Below are 26,936 nucleotides of genomic sequence, written 5' to 3'. Positions count from 1 at the left end.
TCATAGCCAATATCCATACATTGTACATTGACATTCATAGCTTCTGTTATCAATAGTAATAATTTTAAAATTATGCATCCGCCTCTGAAAACTTTCAACTACTAATACATGGCCACTACTGATAATGCCAGAATACTCCAGCAACGAAAACTTCTTCCTTCTCTTTCTGTCACAATGATCTGATGACGACAAAGTGATGCTTGGCCGCTTATACCTCTCCCGGATCCCTTTTATAAACTTCTCAGCAAATAGTACAGAACTGAGTATTTTTTTCCTGAGTTATACAGAACTAAGGCTCAATTTTCTATTCTATTCCCATGGGACAGAGTGCCAAAAATCTCACACACTGGAGAACCCCAAGATCATACGGCTTTGGAATGTGACATCTGGCTTCAGATATGTTTTTTTTTCCTTTGTGGAGACTAATGTTTAAATTGCTTTCTATGCCTATAACAAAGAGAAGAAGAAGGGGAAGGGGAAGGAGGAGAAAGAGGAGGTGGTGTTGGAGGAGGAAGACGAGGCGAGGAAGAAGAAGAGGGAGAAAAGAGAAAGAGGAGGCTCTGGGGTCTCATTCTTCTGGAGGAAACCTCTCCCAGATGTCCTTCATAAATCCCCCCAGACCCAAGAGCATATAAGTGAATGTAGAGGCAGATGTGGAATTCATCCCTTCAGAGCTTCTGTCTTGATTAGGACATACAGGAGTAGTTTAGAGGAAGGAAATCTTGTACTTTGCAACTTCATCTTCAGTAATGAAGCTCTTCCCATTTATCCCCACCCCCACCTGCATCCTATCCACTCCTCTCCATCCTCCTGCGGGTCCTTTATTGCTTCATTTTTGGAACTTCCTTTGAAGCTATTTGTATTTCCCTCCTGTGCCACCTACTGTGTTCAGGTTCCATCTCATCACTACCTTGGCTTGGCCTTGCTTTATTTCTTGTAGAATGAGACATGCTTATAGGATAATAGTGCAGTAGGCACTTTTAGAATAGAAAACAATGAACAGCCATAGCAATATCATAGAAAACATGAAAAAGTTGAGAGCACCCCCATCTTATTCTGCCAACATATCAGCACATCTCGTCTTTCAGAGCTTCTGCAAGCACACATGCTTCTGTTGAGCACTCACCATATAAAATGTAGGTCCCCAGTGGTTTGAGAAGGCTGAGGCCTTTCCCGGTGTTGTCCCCACAGAGGCAATCCAAAACAATATCCACTCCTTCAGCAGAGATTCTAAATGGCAAGACAATAAAGTAAAATATTGTAACCTGTCAGGGAACAAACTGTTAGTCCCTCTCCCCTCCCATGTCATACTGTTGACTCTCAGGAACACAGAGAGCTCTGAAAGCATCAAGACGTACAGCAGAAGCCTTGGAGGCAGAGGTATCCTCCTGAGTCCGTCTCGAAGAATTTCACAAAGCTGGAGGATGCTAAGCCCAGCGGGTGGTGCCAGCGTGGAAGGTCACAGTCTGTCTAGCCACCTTACTCAACATCTCTGAGCCTCCGCTTTCTCCTTTGGAAAGTGGACCTAGCATGTCTTTTTGTGCTAGGAATGAAGTGAGATGAAAAATATGGTGCTTGGCCGATTGCCAACCACAAAACAGTCACTCTGTTTTGTGACTGTCAATCAACAACTCATATTTATGGAGCTTGGGTCGTGTGCCCGACTCTGTCCAAGGTGCTGAAGACAAATGGTACAACCAGCAAGCTCCCTGTCTTCATGGGGCTTCCAGTCTAGCAGGGTTTGCCTTTTTCCTTCTCCACCTCCCTCCTCAGTGAATCTATAAAGGCATACTAATTTAACTTGCAAACTTCTGTTTGTCCAATCTCCAGGTTCAACCTATAAATACACTCTCAGAGGAAGAGGGTTAAATAGAGGGGATCTTCCTACAGTGATGGAAGGTTCCAGCATAGAGGGAATCCACATCCGTCCTCTATTAGGAAGATTCCTTCATCCGTTTATTTATTTAACATTTAGCAATTCACTTACTCATGCACTTAATAAACACGTACTGGGCTTCCTGGGTTAAAAGAGATTATGCAGGAGGGGCTGTAGGACTGGAACTCTTGGGAGATGTGTAGGGAAAATATTCCTGCCCACGGAGTTACCAGCTGTGGCTGGACCCTGCTCTGGTCAGACAAGAAAGGCATTTCCTCAGGTTTGTGAGTTTGCAGGGGCTATCTTGTCTTAGCACATCACTCAGTTTTTCTACCCCCTTCCCCATCCTTCAGCAAAGTTCAGCCACTACCACTAGCTGATGTCACCAGCTGTGTCCACAGTGGCGCCAACTAGGAAATTATACATGCACCTCCAGGGTTCAGACGCGAAGGTGACCTTCTCATGCCAGCAAGAGCTGAGTCTAACAAGAGTGTGCCCTTTAAAAGCCCTCAGGCCTTGTCCAAAACCCAGCCCACTACAGACGCCCTTCCAAAGTGATCAGCTTTGCTTTCTACCCAATAGAGGGCTTATCTCATGGGTGTGTCTGTTCAAGTTCCATCTGTAAATTAGCAACTGATGCTTTTGAACTGTGATGTTGGAGAAGACTCTTGAGAGTCCCTTGGACTGCAAGGAGATCCAACCAGTCCATCCTAAAGGAGATCGGTCCTGGGATTTCTTTGGAAGGAATGATGCTAAAGCTGAAACTCCAGTACTTTGGCCACCTCATGCGAAGAGTTAACTTATTGGAAAAGACTCTGATGCTGGGAGGGATTGGGGGCAGGAGGAGAAGGGGACGACAGAGGATGAGATGGCAGGATGGCATCACCGACTCGATGGACGTGAGTCTGGGTGAACTCCGGGAGTTGGTGATGGACAGGGAGGTCTGGTGTGCTGCGATTCATGGGGTTGCAAAGAGTTGGACACGACTGAGCGACTGAACTGAACTGAATGAACAAAATTGATTGCTTCATGTGAAAAAAATGCTCAATGTTGCTAATTATTAGAGAAATGCAAATCAAAACTACAATGAGGTATCACCTCAGAGCGGTCAGAATGTTCATCATCAAAAAGTCTACAAACAATAAACTCCGCAGAGGGTGTGGAAAAAAGGGAGCCCTCCTACACTTTCGGTGGCATTGTAAATTAGTGCAGCCGCTGTGGAAAAACAATATGGAGGTTTCTTAAAAAACTAAAAATAGAACTACCATATGATCCAGTAGTCCCACTCCTGAGCATGTATCTGGAAGAAAACACAATTCAAAAAGATACATGCATCCCCATGTTCATTGCAGCACTATTTACAACAACCAAGACATGGAGGCAGCCTAAATGTCCACTGACAGAGGAATGGATAAAGAGGATGTAGCATACACAGACAGACACACAATGCAACATTGTGTCATGAAAAAGAATGAAATAATACCATTTGCAGCAACATGGATGGACCTAGAAATTATCATACCAACTGAAGTAAGTCAGAAAGAGAAAGACAAATATCGTATGATATCACTTACATGTGGAATTTTAAAAAATGGTACAAATGAATTTATTTACAAAACAGAAGCAGACTCATGGACTTATAAAACAAACTATGGCTACCAAAGGGGAAAGGTTGGGGGAGGAATAAATGAGGAGATTGGGATTAAAAAAAATAAATTGTAGTAAGGGTATTTCATTTCATCAAACTTTTATTTCCATTTACATATTTTAAAAATATGTGAATGAGGGTGTGTGAGTTTATATGAACATGCAGAAGGATATGTGCATGAAACAAATGTGTGTGTAAATAAGTACTAAGTCTGAACCACTATAAGATGAATTTTTCATGGTGTGCAATAACAGAAGAAAGTGGTTACAAACTTTCCTTGGTAAATGTTCTTTTCTTCTGGTTTGTACACTAATTGAAATGAAGCTATTTAGAATGTTAAAAATTTTTTAAAAAGGGAGGGAGCCTGCTGCACAGCGGGGCTGGAGAGGCAGCAGGAGGCGGTGCACAGGGGAGCTGCGCGCCTTCCTTTCTCACGTCCACAGGTCAATTTTGCTCCCTCCCGTGGAAGTGAGAGCCTGCCCTGCCCCTCCTAGCCAGCCCTCCTGGACCAAGTCCTCCCCGTGAACTTCACTTCCCTAAGACCCTTCCCTCGGCCTGCAGGATGCCGCCCAGGTGCAGGAGTGGCCTCCCCGACACAAGGCTGTTCACACCTTCCGGGGCATCCGCGCTGGCCCTGCCTGTCCTCTGCTCCCCACTTCCTGTCCGGGGCTCCTCACATCCACATTCTGCTCATGGGCCTACAACCTCTCCTCTGCCCATCCCAGTTCCTTGCACTGGCTGCCTGGCCTCAGCCTGTGGCTCCAGCCTCTGGACTGTGGTTCTGCAGAAATGCAGGGCACGCCCACAGAAACACGTGACCATATGCTCCGCCCACTTCCCTATCCTCGCCACCCTAGACACCCTGACTTTCTAGCTATTCCTAAAACCCCACATTCAAGAGCACCTACTGTGTGCCAGGCGCAGCACTGTCTCATCTCATGAGGCCTGGTGTCAATCCTGAGACTCAGGGCCAGTTATACCCATTTGATGGATGAGGAAACTGAGGCTCAGTGGAGTCAGTTGACTGTGTGGGGAATAGGAGGGCCCTGGTTTGAACGGGACGCCAAGGGAGAGCCCCAGAGATGGAGTAGGTTTTGTAGGGTGGGTTGTGGCCAGCCCGGGGGTGACTACCACTGCCACTTATAGTGCCCGGTGGAGGCTGAGCAGAGTCGGGCAGTGCGCAGGGCTTGAAATCGGCCAGCAGTTCGCTTCCATTGCTGTCATCACACCTTTTGAAGTCAGTGGTGCAGTGCGGCGAAGGGAAGGCAGGAGATGGCTTCTGTGGATGAGAAGCTGGGTACAGGCTGGCGTCATTCCTGGGGGCCCTGAGGGTGAGAACGCCACCGACCCAATTTGGTTACAGAAGTCAAACCTGCGAGACAGACATTGCTCCTTTAAGGGCCAGCAATGTTCCTTCAGGTGAGAGCGGCAGAATGGAAAAGCGCTCCATCCCCTTGTTTACTCACTAGAAGCGCAGTCAGTGGATCGGACTGACTGCATCTAGTTAAAATGCTCAGGCCCCGCAAGTAGGGACTTCCCTGGTGGCTCAAACAGTAAAGAACCTGCCTGCAATGCAGGAGACCTGGGTTCAACTCCTGGGTGGGGAAGATCCCCTGGAGAAGGGAACGGCAACCCACTCCAGCATTCTTGCCTGGAGAATCCCATTGACAGAGGAGTCTGGCAGCCTGCAGTCCATGGGGTCACGCCGGATATGACTGAACAACTAACACTGAACAACTTTCTTTCCACAGGGAGGCTTGGGTCAGGTCCTCCCTTGCTCATCCTTCCATTGACAAGCACCTTAGCAGCATCTTTTAAAGGAAAAATCATGAATATCACAAGCAGAGCTACGCAGCTCGTCAGAGGCACAGAGACCATCCTCATTTCTGAGCTGCCCCCAGGGCTCCAGTTTCTGGGAATGTCCACCTTGCCTGCATAATTACACAAACACAGAGAGGGCAGAGTTAAAGGCAGCAGTTCCTACTCTGCTTTCTCCTGCTGTCATAAATCTCTGCAGACTTAAGAAGCAAACAGAAATAGCCCCAGCTCGGAGAGTCTCTATGCCAAATTCAGCAGCAAGATATTTTGGGATGGCTGATCCGAGATTTTCCTGTCTGTCTGTCCTTGGTCCCCAACCCCCTGCTCCTTTTCTGAAAGTGACGACTCTTTGCGTCTCACCCACTCGGATCAGTGGGGGATTTCTCCTGAGTGGTAGCCTTTGCCATTGAGACATTACTGGGTAAGCGGCCCTTCGACTTTGTCAATCAAGAGATCAATTCCCCTTTATCATCGTAACTTCCATTTCCAGCTGGGTCCTTGGGCTCTCCTGCAAGTCTTCTCGTTCAGAATCCCCTTTTCTCTGAGAACTCATCCATGTCATGGCTTTAACCATCACCTCTGAACTCATGACACAGGGATGAGGCGATTTCAGCGCGCCTGGCACACAGTAGGCTGCTTAGTAAAAGTTCACTGCGATGCCTCCCACCTGCACTTAGCAAAACCACCTCTAGGAGGGAACCCTTTCTCTATTGTTTTCTCTCCTCTCTCTCCTGCTGGCTAGGCTTTTGTTAATTTCCACTTGGCCTCAGTTTCTTTATTTGTAGGATGTGGAATTTCCATCTTGCTGGAAACACATCAAATGGTCTCACTAAGATGCTCAAAAGAGCGAAAGGACTGACGCAGACCTGGCGTGGGACTCACTCCCCGCCTCTCTACGGACTAGGATACTTCCCAGTCTTCGAGCTCCCACGCGGGGGCTGTCCCCCTCTGTGCTCCCTCTGGTATTTTTTCTCTCCTCTTTATTTTTAAAACCCTTACAGTCAGATGCACACAATTCAAAGCTTCGAACTCTTCCACTTTGTTTCATCTCCTGAAACAAAGAACATACTCATCTCTCTCCTGAAAAGAGAAGGGGGAGTGACATAAAGGCTAGGTCTGTATTATAAGTATTTCACCTTATTCCCTTTAGAATGTCTGGTTCTAGGCTGCAGACATGTTCAAAAGAAGCAGACTGACGGACTGGTTGATGAAAGAATTTCCGTCCCAAGAAATTTTACGCTATTATTTTTTTCTAGTTGATCACACACAACATTGTGTAACAAACAATATCCACGGATCAGAAAAGAAGGAAAAGTCACTCTGCATTCCACTCCTGTTGCATCTTAGTGGGTGGATTTTTTTTCCCTTTCATTTTATGTCCGTACACGCCAAGGATTTATACAAAGCTGTGATCACAGTGTAGCTGGAATTTGGCATACTGCTTTTTTCACTCAATATGCTACTATGGATATTTTTTTCATTTTCTGACAGAGTCTTCATAACTAGCATTTTTTTTAGGGGCTGCATAATACTCAAGTGTGTGGGTGTAGTGTAATCTACCGAGCTGTTTCCCTTCTGTTGTTGATGGGGGCTGGTTCTGAATTTTCACTATTATAGACGATGCTGTAATTCACGCTGTCGGTCCATCCTGGGCGCCTACAGCGAGGCAGAAGGAGTACTTGGCTCTGCAATAGGCAATATGGACCTGTGGCTTTTATCTTCTTCAGGATTATTTCCTGAGGGTAGGATTCATGGGACAGAGAGTTGAAATATACCTGTGACTTCTCAAGTCATTTTTAGGCTAATCCTAGGATCTCTACTTAAAAACTCAAGGAAGTGTTGGAGGTCATGTTGGCAGGATGGTGGTCGGAGGAGATACTCTCAGATGCTGTTATCTTCCACTTTTCTGACATCAGCAGAAATCATCGATTCTGGGCTAATGGGAGCAGGTCAAGTACAGTGAGGGGATGAGGGGATGGTTCAGCTCCTGGGGTGTGGGGGCCACAGAGGCTCCCTGGTATGGACGGCCACCTCTTCAGAAGAGCTGCCATACCCTGCTTCTCTTCTGCTGCTACCTCCCAAATCCTCTGACCACATCCTCCAGCCGCACTGGTCTCCTTGCAGATTCTGCAACTGACCAAGTCTTTCCTGACCCTGGGCCTTCGCACACGCCATTCCCCTTGGTCAGAAATGCTCTTCCTTTGGCCCGATTCTCATCCCTCAGTTCTCAGTCCAAATCTCACCCTTCGATGGATGACACATCTGATTTCCCCATGTGCCTGTGCTTATTTCACTAGCACCTTGCATTTCTCCACCAGAGTGCATACCAAAACTATAAAGCAATGAACCTTTCAATATCTTTTGTCCTGTCTTCCCCACTGAGACTGTAAGCTCCTTGAAGACAGTGATTCTCAAGGTGGTTTCTGCTGGATCTGCTGCCCTAGCAGAGTACCTGGCCCACCACAGATACTTGGTATTTACTAAGTTAAGTTGGTCAGGGCAGGAACAGAGAAAGGGATGCTTGCCAAAATATCACTTCAGAGGATGAAAGAAAAGAGGACGGAAGGGATCAGATCACAGCTTGAAAGATACAAGCTAAAGAAAGGAAGGAACTTCCCCGGGGGCTACTCAGTAAAGAATGCACCTGCCAAAGCAGGAGACTCGGGTTCAATTCCTGGTCCGAGAAGATCCTAGATGCCACGGAGCGACTAAGCCCGTGTGCCGCAAGCACTGTGCCTGAATGCTGCAACTCCTGAAGCCCGTGCACCCAAAGCCTGTGCTCCACAACAAGAGAAGCCACCACAACGAGATGCCCGAGAGCCACAACCACAGAAAGTCACTCCCTCTCGCTGCAACCAGACAAAGCCTGCGAGTAGCAGCATCCAAGACCCAGCGAGCCAAAAAAAAAAGGAATAAAGAACCACCTGAGGGGTATAAGAGTAGGCAAAAATATATTCTGAGAGTCTTTCAGACTACTATATATAAAATAAATAAGCAACAAGCATTTACTGTATAGCACAGGGAACTCTATTCAATATTCTGTAACTACCTACACTGGAAAACAGAATCATCTATACTTAAATTTTTTACAAAATGCCTGCGATCTCTGGACATCTGAGAAATGGATGGTGAAGTTCTAATATCTAGCTTTTAAGCTCTCTTTTCACACCCCATGGGAAATACTGGGGCAACCTTAAATAGCATGTAGATCTCCCCATTCAATATCTAAAAACAAATTGGGGAATTCAGACCATCAGAAGGCTTTCCTTTCCAAGAAACTTCCCAAGTTTCACCTAATCTGGTCCAAATCTATCACTTCAAGCAACCAGATCTCCTGTCTTGCAGCCCTTAATCAGGGGTGTGGAGAAAATGGTTTCTTTGTTATGATGTTAGCTAGACAACTTAATCGTTTGTAGCTTACAATTTTGTGCTGGAGACTGAAAATACATAAACAGTGGCTCTGGGACCTGGCTGAATCCTCCCAGGGACTGCGAGTGGAGCAGAGCCTGGGAATCTGCCTTGAATGCTCAGAATCAGCAGGGGGAGACCCACAGATCATCTGCAAGTGTGGCAGCAGCTGAGTGTGCCATCTGATCCCCTGTGTTGGCATGCACGTGGCCGTGATCAACGGCTTCAGGATCACAGGTAGAATATGGATCTGGTTATAAACCAAAGTCTCCCCTGTGGAGACTGCAACAGCCAGCAGACTGACGCCTCTGCCTTCAGACTCCCGTCTCCCATTCATTCTCCCTGCAGCACCAGGGACTGTTTCAAGCCCATGTCCCATTTGTCACCACCGTGGTCCTTTGGTGGCTCTCAGTCACACCCAGGTTGGAGTCCACATCCCCTGGGGCTGTTATGTGAATGCATGAGAAATAAACTTCTCTGTGTTAAGGTCATGTTGTAGCAGCTCTCACAATTCAGCTTGGTGAGTTACTTAACGTCTCAGTTCCTTGGGTTTATCATCTCCAAAATGGGGATAATAATAAGGTTGTTGAGAGGATTAGATGAGCGAATTACATGTGAAATAGCCCAGAGCTAGTAATATGCATGTTCAGCATTATGGCATTATGACACTGAGAAAGAGAGCGTGCGTGCATGCTCAGTTGCTAAGTCGTGTCTGACTGCAATCCCATAGACTGTAGCCCGCCAGGCTCCTCTGTCCATGGGATTTCCCAGGCAAGAATTCTGGAGTAGGTTGCTGTTCCCTTCTCCAGAGGATCTTCCCGACCTAGGGATCGAACCCGGGTCTCCTGTGTTGGCAGGCAGATTCTTTACCACTGAGCTGATGACTATTATTAGCCCTCCTCTAAATGAATGCCCCTGTTGTTTAAGAAGGGGCTTCCTTGATAGCTCAGTTGGTAAAGAATCCACCTGCAATGCTGGAGACCCCGGTCTGATTCCTGGGTTGGGAAGATCCCCTGGAGAAGGGATAGGCTACCCAACTCCAGTATTCTTGGGGTTCCCTGGTGGCTCAGCTGGTAAAGAATCCTCCTGCAATGCAGGAGACCTGGGCCTATACAGTCCATGAGGTCGCAAAGAGTCAGACACAACTGAGAGAAATTCTTTAAGAGAGAAGCGCAAGGACCATCCCGGTGCTCTTTACAACAAACATCTTACCTCTTCACTTCCTGCACATAGTCTGCGTTTCTGTCGAAGAGGTGGGTCACGGAGTCCTTGATAGCTTCGTGCTTGAAAGTAGAAGCTGTTCCAAAGACGGTCACGTTGGGAACAGTGGAGCACAGCTGAGCCACAGCTTGGCCCTAGAAGTGAAATATAACAGACAAGTCACACAGGAGAGCTACCACCCGACAGCTAGTCTTGCTGGGCGAAAAGCAGGATTTCTCGGCCTTGGCGCTATTGACCTTTATTTTTTGGCTGGACTGGTCTTCATTGCAGGGGGCTGAACTGTGCATTGTGAGATGTTTAGCAGGATCCCTGGCCTCCACCTACACGGTACCAGCAGCATGCCCCCAGCTGTGACAACCAAAAGTATCTCCAGTCAACATGGCTCGTTATTAGATGCAAATCAAAACTACAGCGAGATACCACCTCACACTGGTCAGAATGCCCATCATCAAAAAATCCACAAACAAATGCTGGAGAAGGTGTGGAGAAAAGGGAACCCTCTTGCACTGTTGGTGGGAGTGTAAATTGACACAGCCAGTATGGCGATTCCTTAAAAATACTAGGAATAAAACTAGAATAGGACCCAGCAATTCCCACTACTGGGCATATACCCTGAGGAAACCAAACTGAAAAAGATACAGGTACTGCGGTATTCATCATAGCACTATTTACAATAGCTAGGACATGGAAGCACCTAAATGTGTATCAACATATGAATGGATAAAGAAGCTGTGGTACATATACACAGTGAAACATTACTCAGCCATAAGAAGGAGCACATTTGAGTCAGTTCTAATGAGGTGGATGAACCTAGAGCCTATTATACAAAGCAAAGTAAGTCAGAAAGAGAAAAGCAAATATCGTATATTAACACACATATATGGAATCTAGAAAGAGGCACTGATGAACCTATTTGCAGGGCAGCATCGGATGGGCTGGAAGAAGCACAAGCTGGAATCAAGACTGCCGGGAGAAATATCAATAACCTCAGATATGCAGATGACACCACCCTTATGGCAGAAAGTGAAGAGGAACTAAAAAGCCTCTTGATGACAGTAAAAGAGGAGAGTGAAAAAGTCGGCTTAAAGCTCAACATTCAGAAAACGAGGATCATGGCATCTGGTCCCATCACTTCATGGGAAATAGATGGGGAAACAGTGGAAACAGTGTCAGACTTTATTTTTCTGGGCTCCAAAATCACTGCAGATGGTGACTGCAGCCATGAAATTAAAAGATGCTTACTCCTTGGAAGGAAAGTTATGACCAACCTAGATAGCATATTGAAAAGCAGAGACATTATTTTGCCAACAAAGGTCCATCTAGTCAAGGCTATGGTTTTTCCTGTGGTCATGTATGGATGTGAGAGTTGGACTGTGAAGAAGGCTGAGCGCCAAAGAATTGATGCTTTTGAACTGTGGTGTTGGAGAAGACTCTTGAGAGTCCCTTGGCCTGCAGGGAGATCCAACCAATCCATTCTGAAGGAGATCAGCCCTGGGTGTTCTTTGGAAGGAATGATGCTAAAGCTGAAACTCCAGTACTTTGGCCACCTCATGCGAAGAGTTGACTCATTGGAAAAGACTCTGATGCTGGGAGGGATTGGGGGCAGGAGGAGAAGGGGACGACAGAGGATGAGATGGCTGGATGGCATCACTGACTCGATAGACGTGAATCTGAGTGAACTCCAGGAGTTGGTGATGGACAGGGAGGCCTGGTGTGCTGCAATTCATGGGGTCGCAAAGAGTCAGACACGACTGAGTGACTGAACTGAACTGAACTGAACTGAATGGAGATGCAGACACAGAGAACAGACCTATGGACACAGGGATAGGGAGGAAGGAGAAGGTGGGACAAATGTGAAACAGATAGCCCACGGGAACTTGCTGCCTGACTCGGGGAGCTCAGACTGGGGCTTTGTAACAAGCTAGAAGGCTGGGATGTGGTGGGAGGTGGGCGGAGGTTCAGAGGGAGGGGACATACGTATATCTATGGCCGATTCATGTTGGTGGGTGTATGGATGGCAGAAACCAATACTGTGGAGCAATTACCTTTCAGTTAAAGAATAAATGAATTTAAAAAATATCTCCAGACGTTTCAAAATGTCCCCTGGGAAACACGATCCCCCCCAGTTGAGAACCACTGGTATAGAGGAAGGAGAGCCAGCAAAACCCTGGTACCAGACGTAACAATGATCATTTAACTATCTGGACTTCAGGTTCTCCATCTATAAATCAGCACTGATATTACCTACACCCCCAGGGATCTTGGAGGATGTCCTAGTTTGGATTCCCCAGAAGCAGATCCTGAGGCAAGGATTTTGAGAGCAAGTCCTTTATCTGGAATAGGATTACAGGAAATACCAGGGTATTAAGACAGAAGTAGAAGGCAGTCAATAAACAAATCAACCCTGAATATTCATTGGAAGGACTGTTACTGAAGCTCTAATACTTTGGCCACTTAATGCACAGAGTTGACTCACCGGAAAAGACCCCGATGCTGGGAAATATTGAGGGAAGGAGGAGAAGGGGGTGACAGAGGATGAGATGGTTGGACGGCATCACTGACTCAATGAACATGAGTTTGAGCAAACTCTGGAAGACAGTAAAGGAAAGAGGAGCCTGGTGTGCTGCAGTCCATGGAGTCGCAGAGAGTCCGACATGACTGAGTGACTGAACAACAACCTTTATCTGGAATAGGATTGCAGGAAACACCGGGATATCAGGACAGAAATGGAAGGCAGTCAATAAAGGCTGTGTTTATCAAGTCAGCATCCACCATGGGAACTGGAACTGGGTCCCTCTGAGGACCTCCAGGAGCAAATGCAGATTGCACCTTGCATTATCCCAACCAAGCGGTGAGGAAGCTGGAGTATTTATCCACCAAATTTCCATCTGATACGGGTTCAGGGTTGCTTCTGCAGCAGTAACCCTTAGGCATGTCTGGCTTGTCCTTAGAGACCAAGCGTGCTTCCACAGCCAGTTAGGAGCCCTAAGTGAGCAAATTGTACCACACTGAGTGCAGAGAAGGTGTGGTGTGGCTGACAGCCTCTGCTCCGGGGTGTGGAATGAGGTAACATGTGACACAGGTCAGTGCCTGGCACAAAACATGGGACTCAGTCACTGTTAATCATCCGTACCCCATAGTAGCTTATTACAGCCTGAGCTGAGATGTCCAACCGTATGAAGAAAAAGCCAGTACTTGAGGTTTAAATACCAAATGATTCAAGAGAGATCACAAAAGTAGTTAGGAATGGGTAATCTTCCCATGTCCTTTTTCAGTATGGTCAGAAGTTTGAGTCAGTAGACAAAATACTGTGATCGATCGCATGCATTCACAAACCTTCCAGTAAAACCCAATTTGCTAATTAGGATGCATCCTAAAACCAAATACTATCTTTTTCCAGTGTTCCATCAACCATCTTCATGAGGCAGAAATTATTAAGGAGGGAAATCATTCCACCAAAGGCATCTGTGATATGAATTACTGCCTCTCGCTTTATTTACATTTTCATGTTGGTGGACTCAATCAGGCTGGAAGGTCAATTTGTGGAAATACGATTCTTCCCAACATTTGCAATGAAAGGTAACATTGAGAGCATCAGAAAATGTCAGATTTATAAACTCATCTGGTTACCCCCTCCCCCTCATTGTTTATAGAGCAGGGACAGGGGACTTGGAAAGGTTAAGGTGACCCAGTTCTTCTGAGGCAGACCTGAGATGCAAAGCAAAGTCTCTTGACTTCCAGCTACTGCCATTTTCTATTATGCCACGCTGTCTACTTATTTTGACATTTTGCACTAAGTGGACTTTTATGTTGCTGTCTAAAATAGACACATTACTGACATGCTCGCTTGGAGGTCAACACATCAGAAAATGGCCATGAACCTGAGACTCTAGACAGGCTGTACTTCTCTGCTCTAAGAATAGCTTTGGTATTTTGGTTAATTTCTTCTTAAAAACATTTTATTTATTTATTTTTGGCTGCGTTCGGGCTTTCTCTAGTTGTGGCAAGTGGGGGCTCCTCTCCAGCTGCAGTGTGGGGGCTTCTCGTTGAGGCGGCCTCTCTGGGTGCAGAGCATGGGCTCCCGGGCGTGCAGCACTCAGTACTTGCACACGTGGGCTCTAGACTGTGGGCTCAGTAGCCGTGGCACACGGGCTCAGCAGCCCCGGGGCCACTTAGTTTCCCCTTAGTTGCCCCAACAAGGGACCGAAGCCGTGTCCCCAGCATTGGCAGGCAGATTCTCTTTTCTTGGCAGGAGGATTCTTAATTACTGAACTACCACGGAAGTCTGGTTCATTTCTTTATCTCCTGATTTTAGAGAACAAAAAAGGGATTATCCTTCCTATGCATGCGTCCTGAGTTGCTTCAGTGGCATCTGACTCTGTGACCCTGTGGGCTATAGCCCACCAGAGTGTAAATGTCAGCAACGAATGTGACGATCCTTGAAGATTCGACAGGTACTGTTAGTACTGCTGGGGTGAGAGCTTAGAGCTGGTGCTCATAGCTGTGTAGTCCCTCCTGCCTTCTGTCCTTAAGCAAGTGAGTCAAAGTGTCCGACTCTTGCGGCCCCATGGACTGTAGCCCGCCAGGCTCCTCTGTCCATGGAATTCTCCAGGCCAGAATACTGGGGTGGGTAGCCGTTCCCTTCTCCAGGGGATCTTCCCAACCCAGGGATCGAACCCAGGTCTCCTGCATTGCAGGAGGATTCTTTACCATCTGAGCCACCAGGGAAGCATTAAGCAAACCTGACATTTATCCACTCAACTCCTTTTCAGATTCCTACTATATGCTGCCTCGTCACACTGTGTAACAGAGGCTGGAGCAGCAGACTCCTGATACACCTTCATCTCTCTAGGCACACCGAGGTCCACGGTTGTGTACTGAACTACATCTTACCAGCTGTCTTCACCTGGCTCTCCGGAAACCACACGTCAGACTCAAGCAATCCAAAACATAACTAGTGGCTCTCTCCAAAAGAGTTACTCCTTGTATGAGCTTGCGAGGGCTGCCGTCACGAAATGCCACAGGCTGGGCGGCTTAACCAACAGGACTTTGCTGTTTCACGGTTCTGAGGCTAGAGGTCTGAACTCCAGTGTCAGCAGGGCTGGCTCCTTCTAATGACCATGAGGGAGGGAGCAGACCAAGGCCTCCCTCCCCGGTGGTCTTCTCCTTGGGTGTCCTCACACTGGTCTCTCCCTGTGCCCATCTGTGTCCACAAATCCCCTTCTTGTAAGGACAGCAGCCTTGTGGTTTAAGGCTTACCCTCATGACCTCATTGTAACTCAATGACCTCTGTGAAGATCCTGCCTCCAAACAAGGGCACATTTTGAGGGTGCTGGGGTTTAGGATTTTAATTTATGAACTGGACGAGGGCAGGGGGACACGATTCAACCCCACACACTCCTCCCGCTGCATTTTCTGCCTCAGTGGATGGAGCTGCACCATTCACACATTGCTAAAGAGAGAAATCTAGGAGTTGTGCTGAACTCCTCTTCCAAATGGCACAGATTGCTTCCCCTCACCATCTCTTGCGACTGCCACTTCCTCCCCTGGACTATGACAACACCCTTCTCACCGGCCTGGCTGTTTCCACGTGGACTTCGCACCGTGAAGGGCAATTTTCCTCAAACACACCACTGAGCATTTCTCACGTGCTGCAAGGCTTCCCAACGCCTGTCCCACCTCCGGATGAAATGCACACCCTGTAGGTGACCGCACAAGCCCAGCCCCCCGGGATCGACCCAGTCACCTTGCTAAGAGACAGCCTCCGCCTTGCCAATATCCACTCCCTAGCTACACATACTTGCGCCGTCAATGACAGTGGCCCTGACCCTCATCCCAAGGCGTTCGCAGAATAAGCCTTCAACCTTCTTTTACTGAGGAAGGAGCTGAGGTTCACGGAAGTCGGGGGCCTGGGCCAAGGCCACCAGGGTACGATGCGGCAGAACTTGATGTGCTGTGCTCGCCGGCTGAGCGACCCTGAGTAACCGTCCGCTCCTCTGCATTTTATAGTATATGCATCATATGGCACTATATAAATTCTAAGACTGCTGTGGGGCCGTATGACATAATGCATCCACAGGCTTAGCACCGGAACACTCAATAAGCATTTGCACCCATTACCACTAGGACTCCTATTGCCGGTTTTCTCCGTATTATTATGGTTATACGGGCAGTGGGAGCAGATCCACAATCTACTGCTACTCCATAGCCCCACATGCTGCTTGCAGCAGTGCCGCTTTCCCCGAATGCGTCCCCTCCCCTGTCACGCCCTGGCTGTCCACTCCCTTCTGCAGCTCACAGTGCTTGCTCTGAGGCCGCCCGTCTTCCAGCATCCCAGGCAGACCCTGTCCCCTCTTCCAGGGCCACCACTGAACGTCCTCCAGGACAGCAGCCACCGCCGCCTTCTGCGGCTGCTCGCGGACCCGTCCGTGTGCCAGAGACGGTGCCTCGTGGGCTCCACACCCCAGTGCCCAGGGCAGAGCCTGGCACGAAGCAGGTGTTTGGTAAAGTGTGTTGAACTGATGCACAAGAAATAACAGGGGTTTGATGTAATGGGGAAGCCCCTTGTCACTTTGCAGATTTCTTTGTTTTTCAGCTTTGCAGAGCAGGAATAAAGCATAGATTTAACATTCAGCATTACTAGTCTCTGGCCCAAGCAGAAATTTACCATTTTCATTTTAAAGAGAAAGATACATGTGGTAATAAAATGAAGTGACAGAAGTAACTGGGTTACCTACATATTTATATTATTATGTAATATATGTGAGCACTAAATGTAATATATAATACATAAACATATTATATAATATAATTACAGTCAGCCCTCATGGATACTGATTCTGCATCTGTGGAGGCAACAATTGGTGATTTGAAAATATTCTGGAAAAATTAATTCCAAAAGGTTCCAGAAAATAAAACTTGAATTTACCACATGCTGGCAACTATTTACATAGAATTTATCTTGTATTAGGGCTTATAAGTAATCTTGAGATGATTTAAAGTACATGGAGGATGTGCATAGGTTATATGCAAACACTATCCCATTTTATATAAAAGACTTGAGCATCCTTGGATTTGGGTTTCTGTTGGGGGAAGGGTGTGGTCCTGTGGATGCCAAGGGACAACTGTGTATATATAATTATGTTATACAATATATAGATATGCATATATGAATGGGCTTCCCAGATGCCGCTAGTGGTAAAGAACCTGCCTGACAATGCAGGAGACAGGAGAGATTTGAGTTCGATCCCTGGGTCGGGAAGATCCCCTGGAGGAGGGCATGGCAATCCGCTCCAGTATTCTTGCCTGGAGAATCCCATGGACAGAGGAGCCTTGTGGGCTACAGTCCCTGGGGTTGCAAAGAGTCAGACACAGCTGAGCACACATGCATGCATATATATAATATAAATGCACATATAATTACCATAGTATACAAGTAGCATATGTAATATTCGCTCAGTCATGTCCGACTCTTTGCGACCCCACGGACTGCAGCCTACCAGGCTCTTCCATCCATGGGATTTTCCAGGCAAGAGTGCTGGAGTGGGGTGCCATTTCCTTCTCCAGAGGATCTTCCTGACCCACGGATCGAAGCCAGGTCTCCCGCATTGTAGGCAGATGTTTTACCGTCTGAGATTATAATGTCTATTATTATATAAATAATGATGGGTAGTAAACACAAGTTCAGTGCACCTCTATTTGCAGCACTCCCACCCCCTCTTTTAACTCTTAATTAATTCACTCAGGCAATGAGAGGCCCTTGCAAGATCCTCAGTGATTTTCTAAAATAAATAATACCCACCATTCTGTACTTAAGCAGAAAAGTGCTCTCCCTCACATTTATAGAAAATCTGTACCCTCCCTTCTCCAACTCCCAAGGTGAATGCAAGATCAGCATCTAATTTATCCTCGGTTTCTCCCACGTGCCTGGCAAACAGCATGGACTCAATAAACATTTGCGGAAGACGGAGTGAATTTTCAATAAAAAGGATTTTGCAATTTACCTGCAGACCCAGAACATAAAATGAACAAGACAATCTAGTCTCCCAGCAACAGCAGTAAATGGAGATTTGCATGTACTTGTTTCTAATTGATTCCCCTTCCCTTGTAGGATGTAAGAGCTTGCAGCAAGCCTCTGCCTCCCTTCCCTGCAGTGGTAACAGCGGCGTGGTTCCTGCCTCCCACCTTGTGCCAGGTACCGGGCTAAAGAGCTGCCTTAAATCCTTAAATCACTTGTAGGACACTTCGTTTCTCTTTTATACGTGAAAATGGGGATTCAGAGAGGAAAAGAACCTGTCCAGGGTTATGGCGCCTGTACGTGATAAGGCTGGGGTCAGACTCAGCTGTCCCTGACTCCATGGCCACTCTGCTATTAGTCTTTTCCTCCATCCTGCTAAGCACTCAAGTTGCTGACATGGAAATCTTAGAGAAAGCCATGGGTCCTTGACATCAGTCTGGAAGGCTTCATTGATCTACTCTGGATAGCTCTGTCTCAGGTTGAGACAGGTGAACAGATTTCAACCAGCTCGGTCCTAATCCCAGGGCTATTGAGGTCTCCTCAAGCAAGCACAGACAGTGGGAAATCCAGGGCCAATAATTTCGAGGAAGTTGTTTGTGGGGGGCGGGGAGGGGCGGGTCCTGCAATTCGACTCTTATCAACGGACTGGCAGTTCAAAGCAAGATCTTATTCTAGAAAGTTTGGGCACAGTAGATGAACAATTTGAGGAGGAGGTCGCTGTTTTAGTTGCTCAGTTGTGTCCAACTCTTTGTAACCCCGTGGACTGTAGCCCTCCAGGCTCCTCTGTCCATGGGATTCTCCAGGCGAGAATGCTGGAGTGGGTTGCCATTGCCTTCTCCAGGGGATCGTCCCAACCCATGGTTCAAAGCTCCACCTCCTGCTTGGCAGGCGGGTTCCTTACCACTGTGCCACCTGGGAAGGTCAGAGGAGCAGGTACATCTGTGTAACAGGCTTAGTACATGCCTGAGACATATTCAGCTTGTTACACGACAGTTTTTAACACAGCTGTCCTGGAATTAGGACCGAGCCTGGCTGAAATTCTGGTTACCCCCCCAACCTGAATTTAGAATGGATGCTCTCCCTTATGTGTAGAATCTAAAAAGGCATGCTACAAATGAACTTGTTTACAAGACAGAAGCAGACTCACAGACTTAGAGAGGAACTTACGGTTGCTGGGGAGGAGGGGGAATGAGGGAAGAGATAGGGAGTTTGGGATGGACATGTACACACTGCTGTATTTAAAATGGATCACCAACAAGGACCTACTGTATACCACAGGGGACTCTGCTCAACGTTATGTGGCAGCCCAGATGGGAGGGTTTAGGGGGAGAATGGAAACATGGCTGAGTCCCTATGCTGTCCACCTGAGGCCATCACAACACTGCTAACTGGTCACACTCCAGTACAAAACTAAAAGTTCAATTTTAAAAAATCTAAAAAATCTTAACAGACTTTTGGACACAGTAGGGGAAGGAGAGGGTGGGATGATTTGAGAGAAAAGGATTGAAACATATGCATTACCATATGTGAAATAGATAGCCAGCGTGAGTTTGCTGTATGATGCAGGGAACCCAAAGCTGGTGCTCTGTGACAACCGAGAGGAGTGGGATGGGCGGGGGGTGTGGTTCAAGAGGGAGGGGACATATGTATCCCTAGGGCCGATTCATGTTGATGTACGCCAAAAACCATGACAATATTGTAAAGTAATTATCCTCGAATTAAAAAAAAAAAAGAAAAGAAAAAAATCTTTGATTATGGAATAGGCGCTCCTATCAGGGCACTGAGATGCAGGATGCAGCATCAGATTCTCAAGTAAGGAGGAGACAATGGAAAGATGGCTTCAAAGGGCCTCTCTGATGCAGAGGTTCTCTACCTCCTCATCATATGCCACAACTCTAGCTCTGGACAGACTGAGCATATGGGGAAAATGCCAAGTCTTTCCTGAGCACCACACCCTCTGACCACAGGACCTTTCACACGCAGGCCCCCTGCCAGTAGCCCTCTCCCCTGTCTTTCTCTTGGCTGATTCCCGGTCATCCTTTGAGCCTCAGCCTCTTTGTCACTTCTTTGTTGCTCATTCCATCATTAGAGGGCTATTTCATGACTGCCTCTAATAGGTTAGACCCTAACCCTAGCCCTATGGGAGTTCCTGGAAACATAAAGGTGAACAAGTTATAAATGGTCCCTATCACTTTGGGGCTTGCATTCCTCTAGAGGCAACAGATATTAATAAAATAAAGATACTATTAAAAGTACAGTCATACACTTAAACAGTGGAGTGAGAATGCCAGTTCCAACCACTGAACCACTGGGATAAGACCACGTGGGCACACTGCACTCTTGGAAAATAGGGGGCACACACTCCAGCGCATGTGGACATGTGGAGGGAAAGACTAGACAAAATGGGAACTTGAACTTGATCCCTGTGGTCTCTCAAGTGCCATGATTTCTAGGTCACACAGACTGGTTCTTAGCTGGTCTATAAAAAAATCTATTTGAAAAGCCTCCCAAAGAGAATGAGACTTTACACAGTATCCTACATTTAGTGAAAAATGGAATTTTCTACTGCTAACTTGACATTTCCAAGATCACTTATAGAAGAGAGTTAGGGTTATCTCTTCCACGAGTTGTGTTTGATTTTAAACAGCTCCTGGAAGCCACCAATCATTCTTGTGGTCAAAGAATGGAAAAGAATGAGCTTGGGGTATATAGAGGAGACGCCTGGAGGAAACAGTGAGGGTGGACTGTTGTGTTCCCAAGAACCACCAGTTTACTTTTTCATCTTTGTCAAGGCAGAAAGGCACTTGGACCAGGAGAGACAAATGACTGTTATCACAAAATTTAGTACACTGGAGACCTGAGCCCTCCTTATGCTTTTCATATGACAATACTGAGTCCCACACTGGGATTCAGACACGGGTTTAGAAACTCTTCTTTTTCCCCAGATCAGGGCTGTCATTTGCCTGCTCAGCAATTCGCTTGACGCAATTGTTGTAAGAAGAGCAAATTCACATCCCACTGCGTGGGCTGATCCATGTGACCCGCCATCAAAGGCAGCAAAGAACATTCTATGCTTTCCCCTAGTACGTTTTCAGAATCAGCTCCTCTTTATCTTGTCCGTCGCTGCAAAACTCTTGAACTACACATGACACTCCCTGTAACATGTATGTGCTGAGCATCCCTACAGCGAGAAGTTCCAGGGGGCAGTGGCTGAGGGAGAAGAGAGAGGAGGAAAAAAGTGAAGATCAATGGAGACAGGCCTTTTTCAATTGCTCAAGGTCTCGTGGCACTGGAGAGACAACAGAGGATGAGATGGTTGAATGGCATCACCGACTTGATGGACGTGAGTTTGATCCAGTTCCAGGAGTTGGTGATGGACAGGGAGGCCTGGCATGCTGCAGTCCGTGGGGTCACCAAGAGTCGGACATGACTGAGCGACTGAACTGAACTGAAGGTCTAAATATGGATTTTTTTTTTAATCCAAAAAAGCAGTAGACACATTTCTCTGGGAAGACCTGGTGGATGATCCCTTTGATCGATGATTGATTTTATCTGTTATACAGCTCAATGCTTCCCCTTGTGAGCTGCTAATGCCACCTCCCTTCATCTGCAGACTTGTTAGAAATGCAGGTCCTCAGGCCCCCGCCCCAGACCTGCAGAATCAGAATCCCCAGGGGGTGGAGCCTGGCATCAGAGGTTTAACAAGCCTCCCAGGAGCTCCTGATGCCACTCATCCTTCACGGCGCCATTCCACTTGCCATGATTCAGAGGCTAAGGCCCCTGGGATGCTCTGAATTCCCTAATGGCACATGTTTTATTTCAAGCCAGGATGGCGCCTAGTTATTTGTCCGTATTTTATAAGTTCCAGAGGGTGATTCTAATGTGCAGGGTCTGCTGAGATCCAGTGCTCTATAAAGTCTCCTTCTTCTAATTTGGTCAGTTACAGCCTTGACTATGCACCTCCCCGATGGCTCAGGGTGTAAAGAATCCACCTGCAGTGCAGGAGACACAGGAGACACAGGTTTGATTGCTGGGTTGGGAAGATCCCCCAGAGGAGGAAATGGCAACCCACTCCAGTATCCTTGCCTGGAGAATCCTGTGGACAGAGGAGCCTAGTGGGCTACAGTCCATGGGGACACAAAGAATCAAATACGACTGATGACTGAGCACAGCACAGCCTTGACTACAATCCACTTCCTCCCTTCTGAGTCGAGGTTGACGTCAGAGCCCATGGGTTTAGCGTGTGAGATCCTGTAGGTGAGGATATGACTAACAGTCTTCTATAAGTCAGAGAGGCAGAAGAGAAAACTGTCGCCCCTCTATCAGCATGGTCTGAGGCTCTGCAGGCCTGGAGACGTTCAGCCTCCCTGCTCCTGGGGCCTCGATGAGGCTGCTGAACACCCAGGTCAATTTCACTGATTGGAAGTAATAGACATTTCCCGGCCACCCACAGCTCTGCCCATCCATTGATGGCAAGGTGAATATTTAACGTTTTTCCTCTGCTCAGGCTGCACTGAGTTCACAGAACAGGCTCTCAGGTGAGAAGCAGTGGGGCAAGGTGGTGAAGAGTCTAGATTTATTTACCCAGTGTCATCTGCGCAGAGCTTCCTGTGTACAGGGCAGGGTTCTCTGCGCTCCGCAAACACCAGCTCATTCCATCCGCATCCCATCCTCGATGAGGAGGGTACCACTTCATCCTCATCTTCCAGAAGGAAGAACTGAGGCACAGAGAAGTGATGTAACCTCCCAAAGGCACACAGTAACAACCGAGACTAGATCTGAACCCACGTCGCCTGGCTCCAGCGTCCACAGCCTTAACCTCTGCCCTGAGCTGCAGGACAGTAGTGGGTCTGGGGGCTACGAGGAGAGAAGGAAGGGGAAGCATCTCTCACTGGCCGGGTGCTCTTTGCCAAGCACTGTGCCAGGACCTTCCACACACACCTCATTTCACCCTCCCAGCAAAATACTCCCGGCACGAAGACAGACTCAGAAGGATCAAGCTTATCCTGCTAGTTGCTGGAAACCGAGGCTCAGAGAGGCTAAAACTAGAGGCAGGAAGTGATGGGATCTAAACCCAAGCCTCCTGTCACTAAAGCCCAAGTTCTTTGTTCTGACACCAAAACAATTGCATAGAAACGAGACCCATCCATGGCTGCAGAGCAAGCTAGAGCTCTTGGACCCCAGACTCACTTCTGTCCTGGAGCTGCTGTGTAAGCTGGTTGACCCCTAGATTCTTCTTCTCTAATTCAGGGATAATAACATTTACTCAATGAGGTCAACTGTGGGTCAAAGGAGGCAACACGTGTGATGTGATTCACCACAGAAGACTCAGAACAGGTGCTCAATAACCAGGCTTCCAAAGCCACCTCTTCCAGGAAGCCATCCTGGAGATCCCTAGTGGAGTTAATATCTCCTCATTGCTCAGTTGTGTCTGCTCTTTGTGACCCCATGGACTGCAGCATGCCAGGCTTCCCTGTCCTTCACTATCTCCTGGAGTTTGCTCAAATTCATGTCCATTGAGTCAGTGATGCCATCCAACCATCTCATCCTCTGTTGCCCCCTTCTCTTTCTGCCTTCAATCTTTCCCAGCATCTGGGTCTTTTCCAATGAGTCAGCTCTTCGCATCAGGTGGCCAGAGTACTGAAGCTTCAGCTTTAGCATCAGTCCTTCTGATGAATATTCAGGGTTGATTTCCTTTAGGATTGACTGGTTTATCTCCTTGCTGTACAAGGGGCTCACAAGAGTCTTCAACACCACAGTTCGAAAGCATCAAATATCTCTTGCTTTGCCCTAAAACTCATACACGTCACTCTTCAACCATCTTCCACTCTGTGCTGTGATTCTCCTTCCCTCCTCCTCCCTCCTGTTCCTGTCTCTTTCTTTTGAAAAATCTCTTTCTCTTGTGTCTCCCACGAGCCTATCAGCTCCTATAGGGGAGGACCATGTCTTATTTACCTTTATCCACAGCAGTGAGTCGCATTGTACAGGTCTCAGTATCTTCATGTCGAATGGATAAAGTAGCAGAAGAGATGGAAGTTTGGTGGCAAAGGGCAAGGTGGTCACAGAGGACCCACGATGTCAGAGGGCGACTGAGGGCTGGGACTGCACACGTGTGCCCTTTCTAGAAGAGGAGGCTTGGAAGGATGGTCCTAGCTGCTGCCCAGAAGGCTTCCTTGCTTTCTCCCTTGCTTAGATGCTGATCTGCCCCACATGCCTTGGGCAGTTCTGACTTTCCATCAATGACGGGAAATGGGCTGGAAATGTATGTACTCACGCTACGGATGGGCTGTGTGACTGTGGAAGGATATTTCATTTCTCGGCGCCTCCATGGTCTCATCTATAAAACAGAGAACGGACTATCGACTCCAAATGTTGGTCTGAGGCTCACACACAGACAGATGAGTACTCAGCCCAGTGCCAGGCAGCGAGCGGAAGCCCAGCACATGATTAGTGCCCTTGTGCAGTCCTCACATGCATGCTGTTATCTTCCGCCTCCGGTTAAGCCCCACGTGGACTGCAAGGCAGGGAGCTGAATTGGAAGGGTTTAGTTTAGGGCCACCACTCTCCCCTTCTCTACCTCCAGGCAGGCACAGCTGTGAGCCTTGGCAACCGAAGTGTGGGCATCTGTATTGTAGATGTTTAAAGTTTTCTGTAAATTATGTGATGTTTTGACATGTTAAGAGCCTCACTGGCTGGGGAGAGGCAGGCCCCTCCTGGGCTTTCCAATTCAATAACAAAGGGCTCCCCAGGGAGCCAAGGGCACTCTTTGATATGCAAACTAACCAATCCAGAGTCCCTCTCTTCCTCAGTATGTGTAGCTGGTTCATACACCCCCAAGGCAACTCTCTTCTGCCTTATCCAACCCTCAGCCAGATAGGAGGCCTGTAATTGTTGTTGTTTGGTAGCTAGGTTGTGTCCCACTATTTGGGACCCCAGGGACTGCAGCACACCAGCCTTCCCTGTCCTTCACTATCTCCCGGAGTTTCTTCAAACTCATGTCCACTGAGTTGATGATGCCATCCAACCATCTCATCCTCTGTTGCCCCCTTCTCCTGCCCTCAATCTTTCCCAGCATCAGGGTCTTTTCCATTGAGTTCACTCTGCATCAGGTGGCCAAAGTACTGGGAGTTTCAGCTTCAGCATCAGTCCTTCTGAAGAATATTCACGGTTGATTAGTGACCGGCCCTATAGCCCAATCCCCGCTGAAATGCTTCAGAATAGCCAGTCCTTGACTGTCCACCCAGCCCAGCCTGGCCTTTCCCACAGAAACCCCAGTAAAAGTCATAGCCAGTGTCTGCCCCGCTCCTTCCTTCTGCCTCCTGAGCACCCCGAGGTCTTTCCTTTTCCTTGCGCGTGTGGTGTGCTCCTGTCTCTAGGACTAGAGAGTATCATAACCTTCATTTTCCTGAGCCTTCCTCTGTCTCCACCACCTGGGTTTGCATCGGACTGACCATCTCATAAAAGAATATAAAACAGCATTCCTCTCTGTTGCCCCAGGGGTTGAGTGTTTCTGTGCCATGTACAGCCTGCCCAACTGCACACGGTAACTCTGCTAACCAGCCCTCCTGCGGATCCGTATCTTTCATTGGGACAATTTTCCCATAGACACCCGGGTACCCATAGGACAATCCAGAGCCCACACTGCCTGAGGACTGGACTCTGGGAACCACATGGCTGGAATCCTGGCCAGGGAGCCAGTCCAGGCTGCCAGATGGCAAAGTCCCCTTCACAGGGCTCTAAATCGTGGTGGGTCAGAGCCACTTCCAGGCTGGCTGCCTTCCACGCAGTGCATCTGGATACATTTCCTGGATGATTACTGTTGCACAGTGGGATGCCAGATTCACGGTTCCCAGCCAAATTATAGTTTGTACTCACATTTCGGAGCTGTGGTTTTGATAAATGTGTCTATTTCAACCCAAAACTTGTTAGGTAGGGTGAGCATATAATGCATCATCCAAAACGGGATACTCTTTGAGAGCAGGGGCTGAGTGGGATGCTGTTACTAACTTGGCTCACTCAACATGCAGAAAGTGGAAGTGCCCTAGGTAAACTGGGTGGCCACACCAATTACTGGGCTTCCCTAGTGGCTCAGATGGGAAAGCATCTGCCTGCAATGCAGGAGACTGGGGTACTATCCCTGGGTCGGGAAGATACCATTCTAGTATTCTTGCCTGGAAAACGCCATGGACAGAGGAGCCTTCTGGGCTACAGTCCATGGGGTGACAAGAGTTGGACATGACTTAGCAACTAAAACACACACACACACACACACCCCTATTGTGTGAGTGCCCTAATATCAAGTCAAGGACCAGAAGGAACAGGGTGGCCAGGAGCAAAGGGCAAAGGTGTAGGCATCCATTAAGACTTGGACTTTGACCCTTGATTGACCACTTACCACCCGTGGGCTGTGGCCCAATGCTTCTCAACTGACAGCTTGATCTCTAGAGTTGGGATGATAATACCTACCTCTGTGTGCTAAATAGGGATTCCCAGTTGGTACTAGTGGTAAAAAACCCATGTGTCAATGCAGGAGATGCCGGAGACAAGGGTTTGATCCCTGGGTTGGGAAGATCCCCTGGAAGAGAGCATGGCAACCCACTCCAGTGTTCTTGCCTGGAGAATCCCATGGACAGAGGAGCCTGGAGGGCTACAGTCCACGGGGTCTCAGAGAGTCGAACACGACTGAAGCGACTTAGCACACACGCATGTGCTACATAGACAAACAGAAGTGCTGCCCGAGTTCAAGTACAAAGTGGGGGCTTAGGCAGTAAAAGTTCACTTCCCTGCCCGACGACTACACTGTCCACACCCTAACCCCGGGGGCTTGTGAAACCAACTCGTGGCTGTGCCTGGGAGGCAGTAAGAGCCCCTGCTCAGGATGACGGTTTTCACGACTCAGTGCTCTGGCTTTGTGCCTTTTTCTGAGTGTCCCTGTTTGTTGAAGGCAC

The 26,936-nt window shown here is 47.8% G+C and overlaps 1 protein-coding gene across 1 annotated transcript in view; it reads right to left on the bottom strand.

Annotated features, from left to right (window-relative positions):
- The window catches only part of VAT1L (vesicle amine transport 1 like), a 165,615-nt gene that overhangs the window by 81,335 nt on the left and 57,344 nt on the right, over positions 1 to 26,936 (bottom strand). Inside the window, exons 4-5 of the mRNA XM_006074050.3 lie at positions 9,963 to 10,105; positions 1,127 to 1,230 (exon numbers count right to left, since the gene is read on the bottom strand). Of these exons, the coding sequence (XP_006074112.1) occupies positions 1,127 to 1,230; positions 9,963 to 10,105 (247 nt within the window). The remainder of the gene's footprint in view (positions 1 to 1,126; positions 1,231 to 9,962; positions 10,106 to 26,936) is intronic.

Source organism: Bubalus bubalis, chromosome 18, assembly GCF_019923935.1.
Source record: "Bubalus bubalis isolate 160015118507 breed Murrah chromosome 18, NDDB_SH_1, whole genome shotgun sequence".
Lineage (NCBI taxonomy): Eukaryota > Metazoa > Chordata > Mammalia > Artiodactyla > Bovidae > Bubalus > Bubalus bubalis.
This window is presented reverse-complemented; position numbering and strand designations above follow the sequence as displayed.